Source organism: Myxocyprinus asiaticus, chromosome 10, assembly GCF_019703515.2.
Source record: "Myxocyprinus asiaticus isolate MX2 ecotype Aquarium Trade chromosome 10, UBuf_Myxa_2, whole genome shotgun sequence".
Classification (NCBI taxonomy): Eukaryota; Metazoa; Chordata; class Actinopteri; order Cypriniformes; family Catostomidae; genus Myxocyprinus; species Myxocyprinus asiaticus.
The window spans coordinates 50,220,415-50,248,378 of record NC_059353.1 but is presented as its reverse complement, the minus strand read 5'-3'; the positions used below and the strand labels follow the sequence as shown (position 1 = coordinate 50,248,378).

The following is a 27,964-nucleotide window of genomic DNA, read 5'->3' as shown; positions in this document are numbered from 1 at the left end:
TCGAGTGTTGTTGGTCATGATGGCGTCTCTCACAGAACAGTCTCACTCAGATCTCACTGAGAAAGAAACTCGAGAGAAACTGTCTCACTGGGACCAGCGAGCTGATCCAATAGCGCCGTTAACCGATAAACAGACGGACTCGATTCTTGAGATCCGCGGCGCCGCTGAAGTGACTCCGATTCCAGCTGAAGTAAGCGAAGTGAAGCTGTAGTCAGGTGACGTCAGTGGGCAACGCCACGTAGTTGTCTAATATGCAAATTAGTAGTTCACTCAAAAGTTAAAATTCTGTTATTATTTACTCGTTCCAAACTAATATGACTTTCTTTCTTCTCTGGAACATAACAGGAGATGTTTGGCAGAATGCTACGAGTCTGACAGCTTCAGTCACCATTCACTTCTTTTGCATCTTTGCTCCGTACAATGAAAGTGAATGGTGACTGAGGCTAACATTCTGCATACTAACAGCCATCAGAAACAGAACAGGACATTTCTACTATTTAATACATAATTGTATGTCCCCATCATATATGTCTTAACCCCTGTGTGACCTTTGGGACATTTTTGTCTTTTTCATTTTAGTTTTTTAGATAATTTTGGCTGTGTTAATGCCAACGGCCTGTATTTTGGGGGGAATTTTGATATTTCAACCTCAGTTCCTATAATACATCTAGAAATGTTTTCTCAATACACACATACAAAACACACTCTGACATCCATACCAACACACACACATAATTTTATCTGCATCATTTATTCAATTGTCCTGCAGTGCTCTATAATACAGCAAACAGAAAATAGGGGAAAAGCATGTATTTACTCCATAGGCTAAACTTGAGAAAAATTGCGCATCTGGTGGAAAAATTAACAAGTAATATTTTGAAGCCAGGGCTCTGGAATGAAAGCATAATATCATTAGAATTCATGATTTTATGCTTTAATGGCACTGGGATCAAATATTGCAGTTTTAATGGGTTTCAATGGGGACATTTTTGTCCTGAAGGTCCTGAGTGTAACTATTTTGTGTACACAGTGTATTATAGATGTATTATAGGAACTGAGCTTGAAATATCAAAACCAAAATACAAAAATGCACACCTTTGGCAAAATTTATGCCATTGGCATTAACAGCCAAAATGATTGAAAAAACAAAAATGAAAAAGACTCGCTGGAGTCGCGAGTTTGAATCCAGGGCGTGCTGAGTGACTCCAGCCAGGTCTCCTAAGCAACCAAATTGGCCCGGTTGCTAGGGAGGGTAGAGTCACATGGGGTAACCTCCTCGTGGTCGTGATTAGTGGTTCTCGCTCTCAGTGGGGCGTGTGGTAAGTTGTGTGTGGATCGTGGAGAGTAGCATGAGCCTCCACATGCTGCAAGTCTCCGCGGTGTCATGCACAACGAGTCACGTGATAAGATGCACGGATTGACGGTCTCAGAAGCGGAGGCAACTGAGACTTGTCCTCCACCACCCGGATTGAGGCGAGTAACCGCGCCACCACGAGGAACTACTAAGTAGTGGGATTCGGGCATTCCAAATTGGGAGAAAAGTGGATAAAAATAAATAAATGAAAAAGACAAAAATGTCCCGAAGGTTGTACAAGGGTTAATAACAGTCCCTAAAACGATTAACAACATCATAATGTCTAAAAAGATAATGCTAATATCAGCTAATACTTTATACTCTTTAAACACTATTACTTCAGGAGCGCATGTTTTCACAAAGACAGTTTTGATATGTTATATATTTCATGATCATTACTCTAAATGTTTCAATACATGTTTTTTGAAATGTTTAAATATTTGGTACAAATTTTATATCGTTATAGGGCATGATAGTGCAAGCGAGGGCATGCAAAGAAAGAAGTGACTATGGAAACATGCCCCGTCAGCACATGCATTTTATCTTGAGAATAATAATAAAACGTATTCCTCATAAATCCTGTTAAAATTATATTTATATACAAACTATTCATCTGTTGAATATGTAGGCTATAAATAGCTTAATTTGGTAAATATTTAAATATAGAGCATTGTAACGAAGCCAAGTGTCGGACATTTCAAAATAAGAGTCCCCTGTGTGTTTTGGCCGTGTTTACAGGTAAAAGTCCCACATCTTAGTTTTTCTGAAAGGCTAAGAATTTTTTAATAATCTTTAATTGAATTTAAAAACTATCAGCCGATTAATTGGTAATCGGCCACTTCCACCACCTTAGTTATAGGTATGTGCAAAACCCGCTATAGGTCGACCTCTAGTCACAATGCAAAAACAAACTAACTGTCCTAAACGTAGGCTTCATTTTCTTTATGCAAAATATAGTTTTCCTGTTTTTTATTTATTTATTTTTTATTTATTTAGGATTAAATATGACCAGGACTTTTTTGCTCCAAACCTGTATGCTGTTACTTTTTCCATGGAAGACAAAAGTAGCTATTTGGTGCTTTTTATCATGTTTTTCGGTCTATTTTGGAGCTAAATCTGTCGTTTCTCCTTTTGTGTTCCACTTTCTGCTCTGTAAATGTGTCTTCAGCTCCCTATTGAAGACATCTGCAGTCTGACGTCTCGATCCCTGCGCTCATCTTTCACTACAACTCTGCCAGCGTCCACAGAGGGTGTTCTTCTGGAGGGATTTCAAATGCTGGATTTGGAGAATGAAAGAATAGAGACGGCTCAACAGGTGTGACATCACAGATTGAAATGGAAACATTTGTCTGGTTGAGGTCATTGAAAGCTGGACTCTGTTTTAATCATTTATTTGGAAATACAGTTCAGTTCCAAAAGAATGAACTCAACCAGACATTCCTCAAAGGTCTTGAATAAATGAAAACTTTCTCAGGGTCTCTATCAAGTTTTTGTTGTTTCATTGGATCATCATGTGACTAATGACATCATCATCTGTGTGGCAGTTCTTTTCCTGGTTCTCAAAGCTTCAGACTCGGATGGATCAAGATGAAGTTGCGAAATACAGGTGTGTGTTTATCTCTGTGTGGATTGATAGATATACTGATAGTCATATTTATTAGTGGCGTTTGCTATGTCAAGCATCAATGTGTTTTTCCTCATAGTTAATCCTTTTGACATTTAATCATGTGCAGGATAGTTATCAACAATTATATTTAAAGTGCAAATTTTTGATATCAGTAATTACATTGCAATAATAAAAGCGTTAATTCTTGATATGCAAAATTGTCATTATTCACAGATATACCCATTCTTACTATCAAAAATGGAATTTCAACTAGTAAAAGACATATATATATATATATATATATATATTGTGTCTGCAACTGCATTTTCACTAGTAGAATTTCACAACAATCTGTCATTCACTCCTGTTCAAAATGCAGGTATCTATAATGAATTTCTTGCTTATTGAAATTTATCATTGTTTTTCTACAATTAAATATTATTTATTCATCATTTATTCAATTGTCCTGCAGTGCTCTATAACACAGAAAACAGGAAAAAAGCATGTATTTGCTCCATAGGCTAAACATTTTACTTGTGCAAATATCCATTTCTGATATCAACAATTTAATGACAACTAGTCAAAATGAAAATTTTTGATAACTCTAATTTGGTTTTCACTCATTGCTATGTTAATTCCAGATATCTGTGATGTGATTGTAGCTAGTAAGAACACCTTTTAACTTTAATTACACTCTAATTGAATGATATCTGAAATTTCCATCCATATCTAAAATATACCAAATCTAATATGTTGAAATACATTTACAGATATTTTTTTTTTTGCATTTTTACTTGTTGAAATACATTTGTAGATATCAAAAATTTACATTTGTACTAGCTGAAATACATTTACAAATAATTTTTTTGCATTTTTACTTGCTGAAATACATTTACAGATGTGAAAAATTAGCATTTTTACTAGTTGAAATACATTTACAGATATCAAAATTAGCATTTTTACTAGTTGAAATACATTTACAGATATCAAAACTAGTATTTTTACTAGTTGAAATACATTTGTAGATATCAAAAATTAGCATTTTTACTAGCTGAAATTTACAGATATCAAAAATTATCATTTTTACTAGTTGAAATACATTTAAAGATATCAAAAATTAGCATTTTTACTAGTTGAAATACATTTACAGATTTCAAAAATTATCATTTTTACTAGTTGAAATACATTTACAGATATCAAAAATTAGCGTTTTTACTAGTTGAAATACATTTACAGATATCAAAAATGTGCATTTTTACTAGTTGAAATACATTTACAGATATCAAAAATTATAATTTTTACTAGTTGAAATACATTTACAGATATCAAAAATTATCATTTTTACTAGTTTAAATACATTTACAGATATCAAAAATTTGCATTTTTACTAGTTGAAATACATTTACAGATTTCAAAAATTTGCATTTTTACTAGCTGAAATACATTTACAGATTTCAAAAATTTGCATTTTTACTAGTTGAAATACATTTACAGATATCAAAATTAGCATTTTTACTAGTTGAAATACATTTACAGATATCAAAAATTTGCATTTTTACTAGTTGAAATACATTTACAGATATCAAAATTAGCATTTTTACTAGTTGAAATACATTTGTAGATATCAAAAATTAGCATTTTTACTAGCTGAAATACATTTGTAGATATCAAAAATTAGCATTTTTACTAGCTGAAATACATTTACAGATTTCAAAAATTCAATTGTTGATATCAGAAATGGACATTTGACTAGATATCAAAATTAGTATTTTTACTAGTTGAAATACATTTACAGATATCAAAATTAGCATTTTTACTAGTAGCAGTACGTTTACAGATTTCAGAAATTATCATTGTTACTAGCTGAGCATACATTTACAGCTATCAAAAATTTGCATTTTTACTAGCTGAAATACATTTACAGATATCAAAAATTATCATTTTTACTAGTTGAAATACATTTACAGATATCAAAAATTAGCATTTTTACTAGTTGAAATACATTTACAGATATCAAAAATTAGCATTTTTACTAGTTGAAATACATTTACAGATTTCAAAAATTTGCATTTTTACTAGTTGAAATACATTTACAGATATCAAAAATTAGCATTTTTACTAGTTGAAATACATTTACAGATATCAAAAATTAGCATTTTTACTAGTTGAAATACATTTACAGATATCAAAATTAGCATTTTTACTAGTTGAAATACATTTACAGATGTCACAAATTGCAGCATTTTTACTAGTTGAAATACATGTTACAGATATCAAAGATTAGCATTTTTACTAGCTGAAATACATTTACAGATTTCAAAAATGTGCATTTTTACTAGTTGAAATGTCCATTTACTGATATCAACAATTAGCATGTCTAGCTAGTTGAAATACATATTACAGATTTCTGTAATGTGCATGCCTTTTACTAGTTGAAATACATTTACAGATATAAAAAAGTCACCGAGATCTATAATTAATTTCCACATATCTGATATACCAAATCTAACATTTTGAAATGCATTTATGGATATATAAAAATGTGCATTTTTACTGGTTATAATTCAGTTTTTGACATCATGAATGGATATGTGTACTTGTAACAATGTAATTATTTAATTTATATATATGATTTTTACTAGTTCAAAGGTCATATGTGTATATGGAATTTCAACAAGGAAGAAGTTAATTATAGATGTCTTTATTTGCGTTTTGAACAGGAGTGAATGACAGATCATTGTAAAATTTTACTAGTGAAAATGCAAATTCATATCCTATATCTGTAAGGTATGTCTTGGTACAGCAGCATCACCTGTCAGATTTTTAGACCTTGTACAATTAGTCATCAGCGCCAGCTAAAATGATTTATGTGAGCATTGTTTGTATATGTTTATAGCAATAGCCCTAATGAACATCTAATACTTTCTGATCCACTTTAATGACTGATGTTTTACCAAAGGAATTGTATTTTGTGCCACAGGAAGTCTCGAGATGTGCTGAACGGCTATCAGGAGCAGTGTGACGCCATTCTGACTGATGTCAACACAGCTCTGCAGCACTTGGACTCTCTACAGAAGCAATATCTCTTTGTATCCACAAAAACAGGAACGCTCCATGAAGCCTGCGAACAGCTGCTGAAGGAGCAGGTCTGTGTGTGGCCTTTGACCTCACTCACACAGCTCAAATGTTTGTGACTGGCCGCTCATCCATACAATGATTTTATAACGTGTGCATCATATTTACGCTATATAAGTTAGGTGTGCAGGTGCTTCATTCAACGGAGCAGCATCCTCGGGTTTATAGCTGATTTAAAAATTTGTGATACTTCCAATGCTTTAATCTTTTCCAGCACAGTCGGAAAAGATTAAACAAAAAACAAACATAGCACAACAAATAGAACAGTCAGTAACGTTTGTTCAGTGAATGTTTACATTTGAAAAACAACGCAGAAAGACAACATGCATTCAGTGTGAAGCGCCGCTTATAATTACGACAATTGCTGTAATGAATGATAACGACCACGTCATTTGCAGTATTTCATGGGATGATTATTTTAATTATCTAAAAATAATGTAATACACAGTCTTGTAACTTTTGTTTGTAATGTTGGGATTCATCACGAAGCTGGTTGGTTTGGTTCATAGTTTCAAACTTTTTAATCAAGAATATTTTGAAATGCCGTAAATCAGTTGCTGCAAATCACCGTCAGTCTAAACTCTGTATAGGGGCGCTATATCGCGAAAAAGGTTTACGCTTAAAACATTAAAGTTTCCATATACATAAGTCAGGCATATGAGGTATCATTTGAAAGCTTATAATCTGAACTTTTCAGAGATAACATCACTTCTGCATTTATGTTACTTAAAATAACAAAATAAGGCCTCAAAACATTTGCTTTGAAAATGAGCGCCCCCCAGAGGTAATGGGGTAGAAATATTTATATAAAATAAAAGTCCTTCACATAGCACATGACAAGTCATATATCAAATGAAAGCTCTCATTCGCAGGAATGTGACTCTATAGTTAATTTTTTTTGTCCTAATACCACAGTTCAAAAGATTGTCAAAAGATTCACAAAGTGAAATATGATTTCTGTAAGACATCAGACACAATCGTCTCTTTTATGCGGCGATCACTGCTGCTGTAAGCCCCAAATAGCTAAAAACTTTAAATACTTCTAGTCCACTCAGAAGCCGAGATATTCAATGAAACAACAAGGGTGGTGCATGAACTGAAAATTAGTCTGAATGTCTATGGACGAGCACATCTGTCAGGGCTAAAATGCGTTACAGTGCCGCCTACATTTCAGATCCGTATATTGTGATGGAATGTGATAGATAAAACAAATATTTTTCTAGTGCTTTCTGCCATATAGTAGAATAAAATGAGACTTTTCAAAGTGAGGTAGAGTGAACAGAACCAGAATTACATGTTTACAAATTTAGGACCAAAAAAAAAAATAAAAAAAAAAAAATATATATATATATATATATATATATATATATATATATATATATAAACGCATACAATATTTTTATGAATAATTTAAGTTTTTTTTAATTATTGTTATTTGGGGGGTTCTCTGAAAAATTAGACCTTTTTTTTTTTGCAATTAGTCCACAGTATGTGTGAAAGTTGAGCTTTTAAATTTGAGCGTAAAAATTGCGTGCGGCAGCCCAAAAATCCACCAGAATTTAAGGGGTTTTAAGAGTCGTTTCAGTTTGAAGAAATTATTCAAATGAACAGCATTTACATTTAATTTCTGTCTCTCTCTGTCAACAGTCGGAGCTGGTGGATCTTGCTGAGAGCATTCAAGAGAAACTTTCATATTTTAACGAACTAGAAAACATAAATACGGTAATCCTGTGCTACTGTTTCCAAGATGTGTTTTTCATGAGTGATGTAATCTGTTCAATAATGAATTATCTATCCGTTTTATCCCTTTTTGCAGAAACTGAACTCGCCAACATTATCTGTGAACAGTGAGGGATTTATACCAATGCTTTCCAGACTAGATGAATGCATAGAATATGTTTCATCACATGTAAGCAAATGTTTGTCGTATCAAAGCTTGTTTTTGCAATATTCTGCTATATTACTCTGGATATTTTTCAATCAGATGAACCATTATTAACCAAACCAAAAAGCCAAGTAGATTTAAATTGTTTACTGCAAGAATAAATGAAAAATAATCAAGGCTTGTTTTCCATTTTTCATTAAACACAAGGAAGAACTATATTCATCTTATCATTTATATGCACCAATATAACAAATCATAGGAAGAGAGCAATATTTAACTTTTTTTTTTTTTTTTTACTAAAACATTTTAACCTCTTACGATTACAAAATAAAAGTCCCTGTATCATCTAGTCATCTAATATATATGTGGTACCATTTGAAAGCTTAGAATCTGATGTTTTCACAGAACTTCAACGCTTTCGCATTTATGTTACATAAAATACAAGATAAGACCTGAAAGTCTACGTGTCGCAAATGAGCGCCACCTTTTGGTAATGATGTAGAAATATAAATATGAAAGTGTTTCATATACCACATAAATAGACATGTCATATATCAAATGAAAGCTTTCATTTTCAGGAATGTAACCATGTAGATTATTTTGTTGTCATAACACCACAGTTTGAATGTTTATCAAAAGACTCACAAAGTGAAATATGATTACTGTAAGACAATAAAGACAAGCGTCTCATATCTGCCCTTATCACTGCTTCTGTAAGCCCCAAATAGCCTCAGACTCTATATCAACTCTTACCTTAGGTTGTTTTCTTTCAAATGAGCCATTGTTTACTTGTCTGTGAGCTTGTTTGGGTAAATAATCTAATGTTGTGTCTCAGAAGTTCAGAACAAAATATGCAATTCAGTAGAAAAAGCAAAATATGTTCTCAGCTATTGATGATCAAATGTCTCAGCTTTCCAACGGCACCAAGTCAAGCTTCTAGACAACTCCGAAGGCGAGATATTCGACGAAACAGTGAGGAAGGTCTATGTGCTCCAAGTTAGCTCCAAGTAGAGCTAAATATATAAATATATATTTTCTTAAAATGTGGGACACACTCTTTACACTTTAACGTGTTCACTTGGCTTTCTGATGTCATGACGTCACGTCCTGATGATGATGTGTCTAATAAGTTGATAAAATATCCTCATTCTTAATTATGTTTTCTTTCAGCCCAATTTCAAAGACTACCCCATCTGTCTCACCAAATTCAAGCAGTGTCTGTCCAAAGCGATGCATCTAATCAAGATTCACATTGTTAACACTATGCAGAACCTCACCGGACAGCTCACTAAACGAGTAAGTCTTGCACATTATTAGATTGCAGCGATTTGTATAATATGCATTCTTCATTTATTGAATATCATCCGTTTAGGACCCGATGGGTGTTCCGAATGCAGATAATGCTTTCACGCTGTACTATGTGAAGTTCAGAGCAGCGGCACCTAAAGTTCGAGTAAGTGTTGTGCACAAACACTCATTTGACACCAGCTCTCTTTACTGGTTTTACGCTGATTTAAATTCTATTAGTATAACATGCAATTAATTTAAGTTAATTTTCAATTAATCTTTTATGTTTCAGAGGCTGATTGAGCAAGTTGAACAGCGATCTGAAAAAATTCCTGAGTGAGTGATAATGTTTTGATTTCTCTTTTGATGTTTCTCATTTTTATATCAACACTTCAAATGCAAACTGTCACGTAATGAGTTTTAACTTCACATGTTAGCTTTGCCTGATAATCAAATGTTAAAGGAATAGTTCACCCAACAATCAAAAGTCTCTCTTAATTGACTCATCCTCAGCTCCAAACTGTTTTCTCAAACCCATTTGACTTTTTGAGAAAAGCTTGTTCACTGTGGCATGCACTCATACCAGAACTTGCTTAGTTTACCACTAAAAATACTGTTTCTACTGTAAACGAGCTTCTCTTGTGGTGCTCATGAACGCACAATGGATGTCAAGATTCTCACTGGAAAGTGCCTACAATTTTTGTGGTGTTGCTTCAGAAGACTTATAACTTCTGGAAATGATGTAATGAGTAACTTTGACTACTTTTATGATACTTCTTGCTCAAATTTTTAATTTTTTTGTTTTCTCCCAATTTGGAATGCCCAATTCCCACTACTTAGTAGGTCCTCATGGTGGCGTAGTTACTCACCTAAATCCGGGTGGCGGAGGACAAGTCTCAGTTGCCTCCGCTTCTGAGACCGTCAATCCGTGCATCTTATCACGTGACTCGTTGTGCATGACACCGCGGAGACTCACAGCATGTGGAGGCTCATGCTACTCTCCGCAATCCACGCACAGCTTACCACACGCCCCATTGAGAGCGAGAACCACTAATTGTGACCACGAGGAGGTTACCCCATGTGACTCTACCCTTCCTAGCAACCGGGCCAATTTGATTGCTTAGGAGACCTGTCACTCAGCACACCCTGGATTCGAACTTGCGACTCCAGGGTTGATAGTCAGTGTCAATACTCGCTGAGCTACCCAGGCCCCCTTTTTGCTATCTCAAACTCATATGATTTTCTTTCTTCTGCGGAACACAAAAGATATTTTCATGGAGATCTGATTTGAATATGTCCATACAATGCAAGTCAATGGGGTCCAACACTTTCAGGCTCCAAAAAGGACATAAAGGCAGCATAAAGGTAATCCATACTAGGGGTCGACCGATAGTGGATTTTACAGATACCAATAAGTAAGGTGGTGGAAAAGGCCGATAACCGATTAATCGGCCAATAGTTTTTAGATTTATAGATTTGTAGAATCTTAAAAAATGTTTAGTCTTTCCTTACTATGACAGGCAAAGACATAAAAAGAGCCCAAAATAAATAAAAACCCATATGCAGTTTATTGTTCAACCAAAATCCTAAAAGATTTGCATAATGTGGAACTTAACTGTAAACAAGCCCAAAACACACAAGGGACTCTTATTATGAAATTGCAGAGACTTGGTTCTATCACAATGCTCTATAAGTAAATATTTACCAAATTGAGCTTTTTAAAGCCGATACACCAATTTTTCTTGGTGCCAGATGGGCTGGTTTGAGTATTTCTGTAACTGCTGATCTCCTGGGATTTTCACACACACCAGTCTCTGGAGTTTACTCAGAATGGTGCCAAAAACAAAAAACATCCAGTGAGCGGCAGTTCTGTGGACGGAAACACCTTATTGATGAGAGAGGTCAACAGAGAATGACCAGACTGGTTTGAACTGACAAAGTCTACGGTAACTCGGATAACCGCTCTGTACAATTGTGCTGAGAAGAATATAATCTCTGAATGCTATTCTGAGATGCGGGTTGGCGCTGTTTTGGTGGCATGAGGGGGACCTACACAATATTAGGCAGGTGCTTTTAATGTTTGAGCTGATCGGTGTATATTCACCAGCTGAGGTTTAATGAAGAATAACGTTTAATATTATTCACAAGATATGACTTTGGAGACACAGTGTATGTGCTGATGGGGCACGTTTCCATTGTCACATTTTTCTTTGCATGTCCTCGCTTTAATTTAAAACACTTGCTTATCTAAACAAAATAACAAAATATGCATTGAAGTAAGGATAAAAAAAAATAAAAAAGAATATTGTCAATGGTGAAATATTTAGATACAGCAAATCCCCAAGTGATTGTTAATAACGAATAATAATAATTTAAAAAAAGCAACCAAAAAGCAACTAACGGTTATAACCAATAGTTGCTTTTTGTTAAATTCGTGATTAACAATCACATGGGGATTTGAATATTGTCAGTGGTGAAAGATTTGGAGACAGCAAATCCCTACATGATCATGAATGTGCAAGGCAGCAGCGTTCTCGCCTTTCACCGCAGTGAAGCTGACGCCGTTGAACCTGGGCGGATGCCTGACGAACTGAATCGCATAGCCAAGTCGCACAGTCCTGATCAGCCAACACGACGGGTTGACCAAGGGAACAACCGTGTCGGACGTACCGGCGGGCAGGGCCTCGCGACAGGGCGGAGCCTGAGGTGCCACTTCTGGCTGTGGCAAGTCTAAGGACATCAAAGCACTTACCTGGCTCCTTCTGACTACCCCTACTACGGGGGAGGAAGAAGTGCGTCCTCGTGACCTGTGGAGACCATCACATTGGGAGCAGACTTGTGCCACAGCTGGGCGCGCAGTAAAAAGTGCCTGAAACGACCGCGTAAGCTCCTCATGCACTTCCGGGAAGAAAGGAACGGGGGCGGAGCGTGGCCATGAGCGGTACAACGTAGCCATGGTCATGTTCTCGCAATGAGTACATGAACCATCCACGAACGATGTCTCCACGTGGGAAGCACCCAAACACGAGATACAGCGATCGTGGCCGTCAGAAGTGGAGAGATAGCGACTGCAACCAGGAAAGATACACAAACGAAAAGACATCTTGAAAAAGACACTTTCGTGAGTGCCACTCTTTTAGTTGGAAATATTCTCTTTTAGAGAGAAAATATGCTCTTTTTTTTTTTCGCTGTTGAAGCGCCCTGGGATGTACTCTGCACAACGCTGGTGCAAGAGGGGGAGAACCACTGTAATGCGCTGTAAGACCAACAGCTCGTGAGAGCAAGAGAGATGAATGGACCAGTAGTAGTTCAGCTTGAATGAACACAACCACTTGGCTCCGAAGAAGAAATCTGAATGAGTGGTTGCATTCCAGCTCCTTTTATACCCGTATGTCCGGTGGAGTGGCACGCAAATTCCACTTGCCAATTCTCATTGGCCTTTTCTCAAAGATCAGAGATGTCTAGGGCTCCCAGGAGCGACCCCTAGTGTCACTACATCGACACAGCGTCAAGTGAGTGACAGAAGGGGAACCAATTGTTCCAAAAAACAACTATCGGCACTGATTAATCGGTAAAACCGATATATCTGTCTACGACTCGAGTGGTTTAGTCCACGTCTTCTGAACAGATATGATCTGTTTTAGGTGAGAAACGGGCCAAAGTTTAACTCCTTTTGCACTATAAATCTTGCTGTTCAGCGCAAGGAAGTGTAATCAAGCTTCAAATCATGATCACGCTAAAATTTATAGTGAAAAAGGAGTTACATTTTGTTCTGTTTCTCACACAAAACTGATCGTATCGCTTCAGAAGACATGGATGAAACCACTTGAGTCATATGGATTACCTTTATGCTCCCTTTATTTGCTTTTTGAATGCATTGGACCCCATTGACTTGCATTGTTTGAATATAAACGCTTCATATCTCCATCAAAATATCTTTGTGTTCTGCATAAGAAAGCAAGTCATATGGGTTTGGAACAACATGGGGGTTAGTAAATGATTTTTGAGTTAACTATCCCATTGGTGCATCTCTTGTAGGTATCAGCAGTTGTTGGATGAGATTCACCAGTGTTATCTGGACCAGAGAGAAGTTCTGCTCAGTCCCAGTATAAACTCCACCATCACAGATCTCACCAGCCAGAACAACAAGGATCACTGCACTTTGGTGAGCCGATCACGCTCTTCGATCCCTGATCATTTCAGTCTGATCTGAACAGTTTGAGCTGCACATTTCAGCACAGATTGGTTTATGAATCTGCCACAATGTAATGCAGCTTTAGTGCAGTTATAAACTATATACTAGACAGCAAACCCACAGCTCGTGTGTGAACACATCACGAAGTGCTGTTATTCATTCACATGTAATGAGGGCGTTAATGTGAATGTCTTAAAGGTACAGCAGCAAAACAAATTGCCTGTCTTCTTCTAAGGTTCAGAGAGAGGGTCATAAAAGCTTAATTATGACTGGCACTATTAGAGGACAGTATAACAGTATAAGGACGGGCAAGGAGGAGGCGGGAAATGGCTGAAGAGTAAACATAAACTTTAATGATTTAAATGAACTTAAAACAACATAAAACATAAGGACACAGACACACATGCAACGCGGCCACGTGCGTCTCTCTCTCTCTCGAACCGGCGTCTCCAGTTGCCCCTTATCTCACTCCATCATGCCCCGGCCACGTCTTCCTCCTCGTCACAAGGACCTCAGATGAAAAAGTAATTAAACGTAAGAAAAATATGTCACAACCCCTTTAAAAACTGCATTTACAGTCTTGTTATCAGTGTAACTTTTCTTATCATAACTGTCCATCAACTACTCACACTTATTGTGTTTTTATTTTTATTATAATGTTCAGCTAAAGTTTAAAGTTCTTGTAACAGGTGCGCAGTGGCTGTTCGTTCATGGTCCATGTTTGTCAAGATGAGCATCAGCTTTTCAGTGAGTTCTTCTCCAAACCCACATCTAAACTGGAGTGAGTACCACTAACATGTCTCCATAAGTTGATAGAATCATGTATTTATTTATTACAGTAATAGTAATTATTAAGGGTAGAAATAGAATTGATGTTGCTCTGCTGTCTCTGTTGCAGCGAGCTCCTGGAGAAACTGTGTTTGTCACTGTATGACGTTCTGAGACCACTGATCATCCATGTCGTTCATCTGGAGACACTCTCTGAACTCTGTGGAATCCTGAAGAACGAGATGCTGGAAGATCACGTTCAAAACAACGGTACTGAACCCTCTTAAGATTTTAGGAGTGAATGCACTTAACTGCATAGATAGGATGCTCCCTTGCTCCCTATATAGTGAATGACTTAACCTCCAGTGTGCTGTCTGTCTACACTGGTCTCAGAACAGTTTGAAATGCATCTTATTTTCATCATAACTCCATATAAAGCCTCTGAAAGACACATTTATCAGTTTTTGGATGAACCCATTGATTCTCAGTGTGATAATGCACAGTAAATACAGGAATGCATTTATTAATGTTAATGAATAGAACCGTATTATACAGTGATAACAAAATAAAATATAACAAAATGTGTATTAAAATGAAGCGGAAAAGCTCACAGATGTCTTCATGTTGAAAGTTATTTAAAATAACTAACATTAACATTTTTCTACTTTTGAGGTAATAATGTCCCAAAATCCACGTATGTGGACATCATGTTTATCAGCGCACTGACGCGCGAAAAATGTACATATTTTTTTAAGCAGCATATCAAATGAAACTAGAGACTCTACTCTTTACAACCAAACCAATTTCAATGAAAAAAACTTGAAGAGGTTTCTTACCAGAGGCACTTTTGTTGGCGCTGCGTCCTTAGGACCGCTTCAAGGAAATCGACGGCATGTTGTTGTGTCACGTGACTCGGTGCGCCAGAAGTTTGACCCTTTAAATGACAGTCTAGAGTCTTGTGAACAGTATTCAGTCATTTTTTATTCATTTAAATTATGTTGCGTATAGCAAAGCCAAAGTGCAATGTCCACGCATGTGGACGCGGGGTCGCATGAAGTTATAAGAACAAACATCTTGAAGATGCAGCGAGGAACACAGAAAGACTAGCTATTCAGAATTTCAATACGTATATTTGTTTCCTGTTGCAGTGCTGCAGCTGGCCGCGTTTGATGCAGTCGTGAAGCAGATGTTGGAGGATGTTCAGGAGCGTTTGGTGTACAGAACACACATATACATCCAGACTGACATCACTGGATACAACCCTGCACCAGGAGACCTTGCCTACCCCGACAAACTGGAGATGATGGAGGTGAGGAAATATTCATTAACCTCTTCAACTCTGCAGACCCCATAACAGGTCTGTGGGCGGGGCCAGGTGCGTTTAATAAGTTTATGATTAAAAAATAAAAGTCCCTGGTTACACAAGTCACTCATGTGTGGCACAATTTGAAAACTTAAAATCTGAACTTTCATAGAATACCATCATTTTTGCATGAAAAGCCTTTGTGTCGCAAATGAGCGCCACCATTTGGTAATGATGTCATATATCAAATGAAAGCTCTCATTCTCATGAATGTGATTATGAAGTTTATTTATTGTCTTAACACCACAGTTTGAATGTTTGTCAAAAGAATCACATAGTGAAATATGATCTCTGTAAGACTATAAAGACAAACATCTCATATCTGCCCCCAAATAGCCACAAACTCTATATCAGCTCTTACCTTAGGTTGTTTTCTTTAAAATGAGCCATTGTTTACTTGTCTGTGAGCTTGTTTGGGTAAATAATCTAATGTTGTGTCTCAGAAGTTCAGAACAAAATATGCAATTCAGTAGAAATTGAATAATACACAAATCATCTGCAAAATATGTTCTCAACTATTGAGAATAAAATGTTATACAGCCTCACAAACTGAGGATCTCAGCTGTCCAACGACACACAGAATGAGCTTTTACACGACCCCGAAGGCAAGATATTCGCCGAAACAGTGAGGATGGTCTATGCGCTCTAAATATACTGTACACTTGTTGTCTGTGGACAAGCTCATGTGTGAGTGCTCAGCTGCTTTAGAGCGCCACCTACATTTCAGAGCTGTATATTGTGATGGAAGGTGATAGAGGAAAAATTATTTTTCCTAATACTTGCTTCCATCTAGTGGAAATAAATAAGACTTTTTGCAGGGAAATAGAGACACAGGAAAACAAACAGTTATTATTTAAAAAAGTTATGCCCATCATCAGCCGTTTAATTTGTTGTAGAAAATCGCTCAGAGTCTGAAAGAGGAGCAGATGAAGTTGACGTCCAACAGCTCTTTCTCTGACGTACAGCTGGAAGAATCGGACAATAGAAAAATCAGCCCAGGTGTGTGTAATTACCTGCACTCAATATATGCTCTCTTGTACTGAGCCGCAGCGTCACACATTGCCTGTGTGTTTTAATTCCTGTAGATCCTCGATTACAGAGCAGTGTTTCTCCAGCAGATCTGCACGGCATGTGGTACCCAACTGTCAGACGCACGCTAGTGTGCTTGTCCAAACTCTACCGCTGTATAGACGTGAGTATTACGGCACATCATCGTAAATGATTCACCGCTGTTTCCTGCCTGTTCACAATGGACAAAAATCTGTGCATGAATATTGCTTTCCAAATTATGAATGCAAAAAGACCACCAAACTGTATATTTCCATTAGCATTGTATTCATAATATTCATTGTTAGTCTGAACAATGTCTTTGTCCTGTAGAGGGCAGTGTTTCAGGGTCTGTCTCAGGAAGCGCTCTCTGCCTGCATCCAGTCGCTTCTCAAAGCCTCTGATGTCATTCAAAAGAACAAGGTAAATGCCTTCTGTACACCCATACTGTATACAAGCACAGTATAGTGACATTATCACTTATGCACTTCATGAAAAATGAGAAGTTGATTCTTTGTTAGCTGATATACATCACGCACATCAAAGACAAATGCAAAGGTATATCAAAGAATTAATTATTATTGATCCTTCATTGTTCTGACAAGCTTTACAGTGAATTTCATAGAAATTAATCTGAGATTTTTGTGAACAGCACGTTTTTTCAGTGCATTGCATAAAATCATGCAGATATGGGTCAGATATTGAAATATTTTAAAGATCTGGTCTAAAACATGTGTCAAGTTTGCAGACATTTCTTTGCACCTTGATTACATGAGAGTTTACACAACTTAAAAAAGTTTTCAAACATAAAAAATATATTTTTTATAAATATCATGACATTTTAAGTGAAGAAGGTTTCTCATGGTTACACCAAATATTAGTGTTTTCATTAAAGATTTGTTTTTAAATCTTCACACACAGTCTTGTGGGTCTAAAGAGGTCTTCTTTATGATTTTGTCACATGACAACACAATTTCTACCTACATGTTGGTTACACCACATGACTTTGGTTTGGTGGACAAACAGTTTTCAAATATTGAAAACAACAAAATTGTTTCACTGTTTTTTTTTTTTTTTAAAGAAATAATAAAGATTATTTGAAACTACTACTTATATCAAAATGTCTTTGATAATGAACTCAATAATTGAAAACGTGTTTATTATAGTAGAAGTGTATTCAAGGAAGGGTTTTGTGTAATTTGCATTTGTAATGTATTTTTATATAATTGATTAGACCTGGACAAAAAAAATGGGCGTCACGGCATTGAGTGTGTGAGTGTGTGTGAGTGAGTGAGTGAGTGTGAGTGAGTGTGAGTGAGTGTGAGTGAGTGTGTGTGAGTATGAGTGTGAGTGTGAGTGTGAGTGTGAGTGTGAGTGTGTGTGAGTGTGAGTGTGAGTGTGTGTGTGAGTGTGAGTGTGAGTGTGAGTGTGAGTGTGAGTGAGTGTGAGTGTGAGTGAGTGTGAGTGAGTGTGAGTGTGAGTGTGAGTGTGTGTGAGTGTGAGTGTGTGTGAGTGTGAGTGTGAGTGTGTGTGTGTGTGAGTGTGTGTGTGTGTGAGTGTGTGTGTGTGTGAGTGTGTGTGTGTGCGAGTGAGTGAGTGTGCGCGTGTGTGCGTGTGCGAGTGAGTGTGCGCGTGTGTGCGTGCGAGTGAGTGTGCGCGTGTGCGCGTGTGTGCGAGTGAGTGTGCGAGTGAGTGTGAGTATGAGTGAGTGAGTGTGAGTATGAGTGAGTGTGAGTGAGTGTGAGTGAGTGTGAGTGAGTATGAGTGAGTGTGAGTGAGTATGAGTGAGTGTGAGTATGAGTGAGTATGAGTGAGTGTGAGTGAGTGTGAGTATGAGTGAGTATGAGTGAGTGTGAGTATGAGTGTGTGTGAGTGAGTGGGTGAGTGTGTATGAGTGAGTGTGTGTTGTGTGTGTGTGTGTGTGTGTATATGTGTGAGTGAGTGTGAGTGTGTGTGTGTGTGTATATGAGTGTGTGTGTGTTGTGTGTGTGTGTATATATGTGTGAGTGAGTGTGAGTGAGTGTGTATATGAGTGTGCGTGTGTATATATGAGTGTGCGTGTGTATATATGAGTGTGTGTGTGTGTATATGAGTGTGTGTGTGTGTTGTGTTTGTGTGTATATATGAGTGAGTGTGAGTGAGTGAGTGAGTGAGTGAGTGTGTATATGAGTGTGAGTGAGTGTGTATATGAGTGTGTGTGTGTGTATATGAGTGTGTGTGTGTTGTGTGTGAGTGAGTGAGTGTGTGTGTGTATGTGAGTGAGTGTGTATATGAGTGTGTGTGAGTGTGTATATGAGTGTGTGTGTGTGTATATGAGTGTGTGTGTGTTGTGTGTGAGTGGAGTGAGTGAGTGAGTGAGTGCGAGTGGAGTGAGTGAGTGAGTTAGTGTGTGTGTGTGTGTTGTGTGTGTATATAAGTGAGTGTGTATATGTGTGTGTGTGTGTGTGTGTATATGTGTGAGTGAGTGAGTGAGTGAGTGTGTGTGTGTGTGTGAGTGTGTGAGTGTGTGTGTGTGTGTACATGTGTATATGAGTGTGTCGTGTGTGTGTGTTTTGTTTGTGTGTGTGTTTGTGTGTGTGTGTGTGTGTGTGGTGTGTGTGTGTGTGTGGGCAGGTTTAAGTGGTTTACGAGGACTTTTTTTTAGGTTATAAACTGGTAATTACAAGGGTATTATGCTATAAATGTAGTTTCAAATCACTTAAAAAACATACTAAATGATGTTTTATTGAAAATGTAAAAATGCAGAAAGTTTTTTGTGAGGGTTAGGTTTAGGGGTAGGGTTAGGGTTAGGGGATAGAATCTATAGTTTATACAGTATAAAAATCATTATGTCTATGGAGAGTCCTCATAATGATAGCTAAACCAACATGTGTGTGTGTGTGTGTGTGTGTGTATATATATATATATGTGTTTGTGTGTGTGTGTGTGTGTATGTGTGTGTTTGTATTAGTGCCCGACCGATATATCAGTCTTACAGATTACAGAATACATGCTGTAAAATGTAATTTGTAATGTATTCAGTTAGATTACTCAAGGTCAGTAATGTAATCTAAATACTTTGGATTACTTCTTCAGCACTGGTAGATTTTTTCACTTGTTTTGACTATAAAAACTCTGTCAGTACAGTAAGACACAATACACATGTTAAAAATACATTCTCTGAAAAACATAAATATCTTATGCAGTGTTGTTTCTAAAACAAGATCATTCAAACTGATCGCCCTGATTTTTAGATATTTTTACAGGAAAACAATACAAAAATTATTATCAAGAATAAGATTTTTGCCCTAATATCAAAGATCTTACTAGAAAAAAAGAAATTATGATCCAACATTATGATCATGTCTGGTAACATGTGCATGTAAAATGGCTAGAAATATAATTTTATCTTAGCGTAAAGCTGACAATTTACACAAGGTTTATTTCTATTTCTTCTGCTCCAAACTTACTTCAAACGTACTTCTCTGTCTGCTCGTATGAATGTAACACATCATAAGAAAGTGTTTCACCGCTGTTCAAATGCACTTTTGATCACATCATTTATATGTATAAATGTTTTCCATCTGAAAGGACTAAATATTAAATGAAACAAATGACAATAAAATGCAAAGTAATCTCTTCAGTAATCTAAATACTTTTTGAATGTAACTGTATTCTAATTACCAATGATTTCAATTGTAACTGTAGTGGAATACAGTTACTTATATTTTGTATTTCTATATAATTTCTCTAAAATTCAGTTGAAAACTACCTGAACACACTGGACATTTCTATAGATTTACATTAGAAAATAACAAAAGCTGCTCTGATTATATGGCGGATGGCAACAGCTGCTAATGTCAAAGCTAAATGAGCCAAGGAGAGAGAACCTGTATAAAAACTCTCTTAATGTTTAAAACAGGATCTTTGTGTTGTCTACAGACGCCGATTGATGCACAACTCTTCCTCATCAAACATCTGCTCATCATGAGAGAACAGATCGCACCGTTTCACGCCGACTTTGCCATTAAAGAGATTTTTCTGGATTTAAAGAAGACCAGAGGTATTCGACGTCTCTTTGTTGATGATCTGTGTGTAATATCAGTGAAGACAACACCAGATGGCAGAACAACATTTCTTTTTTGTTGCTCACTTCTCAGACGCTGCGTTTAAAATGTTCAGCCCGATGGCAGTGCCCAAATTCTTCCGGCTGAACAGTCACAATGCAATCCTGGAGTTTTTACTAGAGGTAACTGTTCAGCTTCATTGATTCATCTGATTAAGTGGGTCTTTCCTTCTCTTCAAAGTCTCACCAATGTCTCCAAACACTCTCACCTGATTTATGATTTATGTCTTGCATTTGAATGATCCATAATGCGCTGATACTCACACCAGGGCACACCTGAGATAAAAGAGCACTACATCGATTCAAAGAAGGATGTGGATCGGCATCTAAAGTCCAGCTGTGAGCAGTTCATACAGCAGCAGACCAATATGTTTGTGGGCAACCTGGAAGAATTTCTCACCAAGGTGAAAATCACAGAAGGGAACATTTTGGGTTGGCAAACATGTAAATCTGGGTGGTTGATGAAAGTGAAATAGATTTGCTTCTGTATGTTCAGATTAGTGGCACTAGTTCAAAGTTAGATGTCAGTGGAAATCACTGGAAAGTTTGGTTAGTGGGACAAACTCTGAACTCGAGCAGTCATGGTTGGTATCTTTATGTAATAACAGGTAGGAGCTCTAAAAACGATGGCTGTTCAAGGAGGACCAACATACAGTCTCTCTCAGCAGCCATGGGCACAGCCGGGTGAGTCAACAAGGACATGTCTCAACTTTTAATTATCTTGTAATTAACTCTAATTCTCTGTTTGATTGCAATAAATGATCCAGTTCAAATTTAAAACACTTTTATGATGCTGAAAAGAGAATGTCGCTGTCTTGTGTTATTCAGCTTATTTCTTATTTACATATAACTTGATATTAACTTTAAGTGAACAGCAATGTTGAGTGACCATGCCAATGGTACATTTCACCCTTAAATCATAAGAAACATATATTATTATATTAGCGTAATGAAAAGTAGGGATATTTTTCTGCATTATGAGATTATTTTCATAATTCTTTCAAATTCTCATGATCTTTTATTTGAATTATATGAATTCTTTGTAATCTCGATGGGGATTCTGATTATTTTAATAGTAATATTTTTTATTTAAGTTAAATGCTGTACTGCAAGTACTACAATGATGTATTAGAGGTCGACCGATGGTGGATTTTGCCGATTCCGATAACTAAGCTGGTGGAAAGGCTTGATAACCAATTAATTGGCCGATTGTTTTTAACCCTTTAAGTTGGGATGGTCTCTCGAGAATAAACAATCTTCAAAATATTAATAACTACAGTCTTGAGCAACACAAAATAGGTATCGTTTGAAAGTTTAGAAGCTCTATTTTCCAATGCATGTAGACATTATGACCAAAACTGTACAAATGATTTGAGATTTGCAGACAAATCAGAAGTTTTCTGTTTTTATAATTTATTTAAAAAAATTGCACTGTACATATTATTGTAATTAGTAAAAACATCAAACTCATCAAATAACCATGTGTCATATATTGTTGGAAAGCTCTTAAAGAGTAGAATACAACCAGCCTATTTGTTTTACTCACAGATTTCACGAAATATAGCGAGTAATAGCTAAGTATATGTCTTTGACAATTATGTTGGTGTTGCTTATATGCCGCATTTTTGCTTATAACTTCACAAACAATAAACAGAACATAAAATATCACATATCGTTACTTAGAGGAGGTGATTATCTTTCACACAAGATAATCAGATGCATTGATCATTAGATAATCCACATGAAGCACAATGTTACATATGACCACCAGGAGATGGCGCCAAATACATGACACAGACTCAATGATGACTCAAATGACACAGAATGAAACTCATTCTGTGAAATCTCATTACTAAAATCATGTCTGCATGCTATGCAAACCTTTAGTCATTGTTGTGTTTGCATGTGTAATTAGTTCTTATGTACAATTATTATGTTTTATTTGTTTGGAGATGTTTTTGGACACTATGATCAATTATGCTTTGTTGTATCAACACAACATTTTTCTCAGATACAGTTGACATGATTGCGAACAAAACAAAAGCAGTTTTTCTGAGCCACCTTATTTACACCCAGAGATATATAATGTGAAATAAGAAAAATAAGAAGATTTTTTTTTTTTTTTTTTAACTTAAATTAAAGGCTGTACAACAAATACTTCAATGATGTATAAGTGGTTGACCGATAGTGGATTTTGCCGATACCGATATCTAAGATGGTGGAAAAGGCTGATAAGTGATTAATCGGCTTATAGTTTTTAAATTCGATTTAAAGAATGTTTAAAACATTCTTAGTCTTTCCTTACTATGATGGGCACAGGCATAAGGGGCTACAAGAGTCTAAAATGAATAAAATCCCAGATGCAGTTTATTGTTTAACCAAAATCCCAATAATGACCAGATTTGGTGCAGAATGTGGGACTTTTAACTGTAAACAAACCCAAAACACACAAGGGACTCTTATTATGAAATGACAGAGACTTGGATCTGTTACAATGATATTTATTTAAGTATTTACCCAATTAAGCTTTTTATAGCCTACAGATTACCCAGATGATGTATATTTCTCCAGATGTTAATTAGAATTAGCAGGAATTTGCTTAATTGTCATGAAAATATTGTCACAGTGAAGAAAAATGTCCGTACTTTTTCATTATGCAAATATAATAATATTTTTCTTATGATCTGAGGGTGAAATATGATTATGTTCTTGAGATTCACCCAATTAGATCATATTGTTTACATGAGGCAGAAATGAATTTGCATAATAAAGATGCATGACCATATGTGTTGTTTTTAAGTTTCTACACCCATTAAAAGCTAACGGTGTATTCACCATTTCTTTTTTAGCCAAAATAAATGACCTCGTGATGGCTACATATCGAATAATGAAAAACAAGCTCCCCGGCACGTTACAAAGCATGTCTTTATATCTGGCCAATAAAGACACGGAGTTCATTCTATTCAAGCCGGTCAGGGTGAGTATCAGTCGAATCTGGGGTTTAGTAGCATATACTACGACACTCGCTCGCTTTATGCAGCAGGATATGATGACAAAACAGCTGCAGTGAATCTGATCAGTTGCATCATGTTTCAGAACAATATTCAGCAGGTGTTCCAGCGATTGCATGCATTACTGCAGGAAGAGTACAGCGGAGAGGATCTGCAGATCATCGCATGCCCATCCATGGAGCAGGTGCAGTTCTGCACATTATTACTGCTTTGTAAAGTAGGGCGGTGCGAGTAATTTTGTAACACACAATAAGATTCTATTTGTTAAAGGAATATTCCATGTTCAATACAAGTTCAGCTCAATCAACACTATTTGTGGCATAATATTGATTATGACAAAAAATTATTTCGACTCATCCCTCCTTTTCTTTAAATCTGTGTTACAGTGAGACACTTACAATGGAAGTCAATGGGGGTCAATCAATAAATGTTAAAATACTCACTGTTTCTAAAGTATAGACACAAGACATAAACAATATGTGTGTTAACATGATTTTAATGTGATAAAACCACTTGCTTACCATTTCTGTGTAAAGTTACAATCGTACAACTTTGTTGCCATGGCGATTTAATGCTGTAAACCCTAAAACGATGATTTAAACAACTTCAAAGCTCAAATAATACACAAGTTTTAACAGAAGAATTAATGTAAGTGCTTTTATAAAATTATAATCTTCACATTTCTGACTTTAAACCCCCCCAAAATTGGCCCCATTGACTTCCATTGTAAGTGTCTCACTGGAACCTCCATTTCTGCTTTTTTAAAGAAAAGGGGGGATGAGTCGAAATCATTTTTTTTTTGGTGTAATCAACATTATGCCACACATGTTGTCGACTGAGCTCAACTTGTATTGAACCTGTTATAATGCATTTATTAATGTTAACATACGAAACTTTTAAAATAAAAAGTGTTTATCAGATATTGACAATAAGGTGGTCCAAGATAATAAGATGAATTCAAAAGACTAGTTTAAAACAAGTGTCAGGTTTTTTGAAAAATGTAAAGCATTTTCTACCAAAATAATTAAATGACATTTAAAATGTCAAGTGGTATAACCAAGTAAAAGGGGTTAAAATACTTTTTCAAGGTAAAACCTATTTTTGTCACAAATAATTCTTAGGGTTGCTCCATTTGACCTGAACAAATGTGCCTTTTCATAAAAATTCGAAATATATGATATAAAAAAAAAAACAACTTCAGTCTTGAGGGTCTAAAGGGGCTTCTCTCTTTCATGTTTTTTGTTGTTTTTTTGTCACATGACTACAAAATAGCTACCAGTGCTGGGTAGTAACGGATTACATGTAGTCTGGATTATGTAATCAGATTACACAAATCAAGTACTTGTAATTAAATTAGATTACATTTTAAAATATTTGTAATTGGCGTACAATTACTTTTTATGGATTACATGATTACAGATTAATCAGGCAAAGGTAGTAAATTGTTCATAATTTATTTCACAAATATAACTTGTCTGATCTGTTAACACACATGGAGGGCGTTTGAAATGCCAAAATTGCTGGAGCAAGAACATTTTTAGTGCCTTTTTAAGTTAAAGCAAGTTTATTCTACTTAATTGCATGTGACATCAAAAAAGCAAGAATAACATCAGAAGTAATCCAAAAGCAATCGGTTTAGATTACCTTAAAAATGTTTTGTCCGGGGGCCTGGGTAGCTCAGTGAGTATTGATGCTGACTGCCACCCCTGGAGTCACGAGTTTGAATCCAGGGCTTGCTGAGTGACTCCAGCCAGGTCTCCTAAGCAACCAAATTGGCCCGGTTGCTAGGGAGGGTAGAGTCACATGGGGTAACCTCCTCGTGGTCACTATAATGTGGTTCTCGCTCTCGGTGGGGCGTGTGGTGAGTTGTGCTTGGATGCCGCGGAGGATGGCTATGTCGTGCTACGTCTCCGCAGTAACGTGCTCAACAAGCCACGTGATAAGATGCGCGGATTGACGGTCTGAGACGCGCAGGCAACTGAGATTCGTCCTCCGCCACCCGGGTTGAGGCGAGTCACTACGCCACCACGAGGACTTCGAGCGCATTGGGGATTGGGCATTCCAAATTGGGGAGAAAAAGGGGTGAAAATCACAAAAAAAAGTATGTAATTATGTCATGTAATTTGTAATCAGTACCAGATTACAATTCAGAAGTAATATACCCAGCACTGATAGCTATCTATATGTTGGTTACACCACATGACATTTTTGACTTCTTTAAGCCCCAGAACTGAAATGTAAAACTCCTTCATTATAGTACAAGTGCATTCAAACCATCGGTTTTTTTTTTTATTGCATTTTTAATGTATTTGCATATAATTTAATAGATATGGACTAAGAACAAAAATGAGCATCATGTCATTGACACATATGTAGAAATGAACATTTAGCCAGATTAATATATGCTAGACAATTATTGTTCATAGTTAGTTTTTGTGTTAACTAATGTTAATGAATACAACCTTATTGTAAAGTGTTACTAGTTACGATATAGATGTTTTAATTCTCTTTGGTGCCACTTGTAACGCATAAATTAAACACTTATTTAGTTAAGCAACAAGGTACAAGAGATCATGCTATATTGTGAATATACTCATAACCAAAGGGCCAATTGACCAATCAGCTTCCAGGACTAATTTTTAATACAAATAAAAGCATGAGTACTTCTGTGTCAGAGTGAACAGTTAAAATGAAATGTGTTTTTGGTCTCTGTCCAGATAAATTTGCTGCTCTCGGTGAAGTGAAGTGCACTGGATCTTCTGACCACGGCAACACTGAGAGAGGAGACCAGACCAGAACCCTTCGTGAGGGCCTCGTCCTGAACGGTCCAGAAGGTTTTGAAGATAAACAAGTCTTTGGGGTTTTTCGTCAGAGACAGTGTGCTTCCCATCCCAAGCCTGAACGCTTTAAAGACATTGCTGTTGCTGTTGCTTGTTGGTCACTCTTTTATTTTCTTCTGTTTTGGTGTTGATACTAAATCAGCTTGTACATATTTAAATTATATGATGGCAGAAAAGACACATATGCTGATGGTGTCAGTTCAAGCATTGATCTGTACATTCAGAATGCACGCTGCCCAGCAGAGGCGAATGTTGTCCACTTGGTGGTGCTGTGGTTCAAAGAATAAATATAGACATGAGTAGAGAGGAAATGCCTTTATAGGTGTAGGAAACAAGATGTGCATAAAACATATTTATTACAAATAAACATTACATTTTGCTATTCTTTTCTCACCCTCAAGTTGTTCCAAACCCATATTCTGTTTTTCTTTCTGTGGAACCTTAAAGGAGAATTGAGGAATGTTCAGGCAGCTCTTTTCCATACAACAACTGTTCATAGTGACCACGACTGTCCATATGTGCTATTTTCCAAGTCTTCAGAAGCCATAAGATAGACCCAAATTTAAGTGTTTATTCACTGAAAATCTGCCAAATCTTATTTGCGTCCACGCCAGATGCAGAAATCATGGCAAACGCTATTGGTCCTTGTGTGTCACGTGACCGAGCACAACATAAAGTGTTCAAATATTCAGAATGAGATTTGAGAGCTGCAGGAGATTGGAAGATTTACATTTGACGTTCGACTTAAATTTCAGTCTGTTCTTCATGCAAAGCTTTTAAATGTCTTGGAATATAGTGCACAAGTCATATTGACTACTTTTATGGTTGGGTATGTGTTTTGGTGTGAGTAATAAGTACTATTTAATATATAGTTCACTTCCTTTTTGACATGAATGACATGTTTTGTACTGTTTGGAGTGAATGTGATTTAATCCTAATGTAAATCATTTACTGATCTGAACTAAAGAGCTGAAGGTTTTTTTTTACACATTGTGCATTTTATTCTTCCAGTCTTTGTAAATAAATGCACACACATCCATAAAATTCTCCAACTGAAAAGCATGAACCTTCACTACTTGGAAATAAGGTTTTGTCCAGTCATAGGGTATTAAACATTGATTAAAATCTTTCCAAAAGCTTTTATAGAAATGAGCTCTTTTGATTTCTATCAGGTTATTTTTTTGAACGGTGCTTTTATGGCCGATATAAATCTTAATTTTCTCCTGCGTTATTGGAATGGCATTTCCTTTATCTTCAATAACAGCTCAGCTGTCTGACCTTCAACCTCACCGCTAAAGAGCGACTTCAAAAATAACTTACAAATGCTTTTCCGAACGCCTTGGGTTCTGCCATTTAATCGCAAATAAA

The 27,964-nt window shown here is 36.3% G+C and overlaps 1 protein-coding gene across 2 annotated transcripts; it reads left to right on the top strand.

The window, feature by feature from the left end:
• LOC127446976 (conserved oligomeric Golgi complex subunit 3-like) lies at window positions 1-27,964 on the top strand. Of its 2 annotated transcripts, none has more exons than XM_051708390.1 (23): window positions 1-190; window positions 2,523-2,669; window positions 2,899-2,960; window positions 5,941-6,106; window positions 7,743-7,817; window positions 7,912-8,004; window positions 9,151-9,276; window positions 9,353-9,433; window positions 9,560-9,603; window positions 13,306-13,432; window positions 14,152-14,243; window positions 14,361-14,500; window positions 15,379-15,539; window positions 16,490-16,592; window positions 16,679-16,785; window positions 16,974-17,063; window positions 20,562-20,682; window positions 20,780-20,868; window positions 21,015-21,149; window positions 21,354-21,429; window positions 23,595-23,722; window positions 23,842-23,940; window positions 26,474-27,964. In XM_051708390.1, the coding sequence occupies exons 1-23, from the start codon at window positions 17-19 to the stop codon at window positions 26,498-26,500; spliced, it is 2,463 nt and encodes an 820-aa protein (XP_051564350.1). In that variant the 5' UTR covers window positions 1-16; the 3' UTR covers window positions 26,501-27,964. The 2 variants fall into 2 exon arrangements, with proteins under 2 accessions (XP_051564350.1, XP_051564351.1); XM_051708391.1 differs by having other exon boundaries at window positions 72-215.

Coding starts and splice junctions, on each gene's coding strand:
- LOC127446976 (XM_051708390.1), top strand. CDS start 17: ATGATGGCGTCTCTCACAGAACAGTCTCACTCAGATCTCACTGAGAAA. Junction 6,107..7,742: donor AACAGCTGCTGAAGGAGCAG/GTCTGTGTGTGG, acceptor CTCTGTCAACAG/TCGGAGCTGGTGGATCTTGC. Junction 16,593..16,678: donor CAATAGAAAAATCAGCCCAG/GTGTGTGTAATT, acceptor TAATTCCTGTAG/ATCCTCGATTACAGAGCAGT.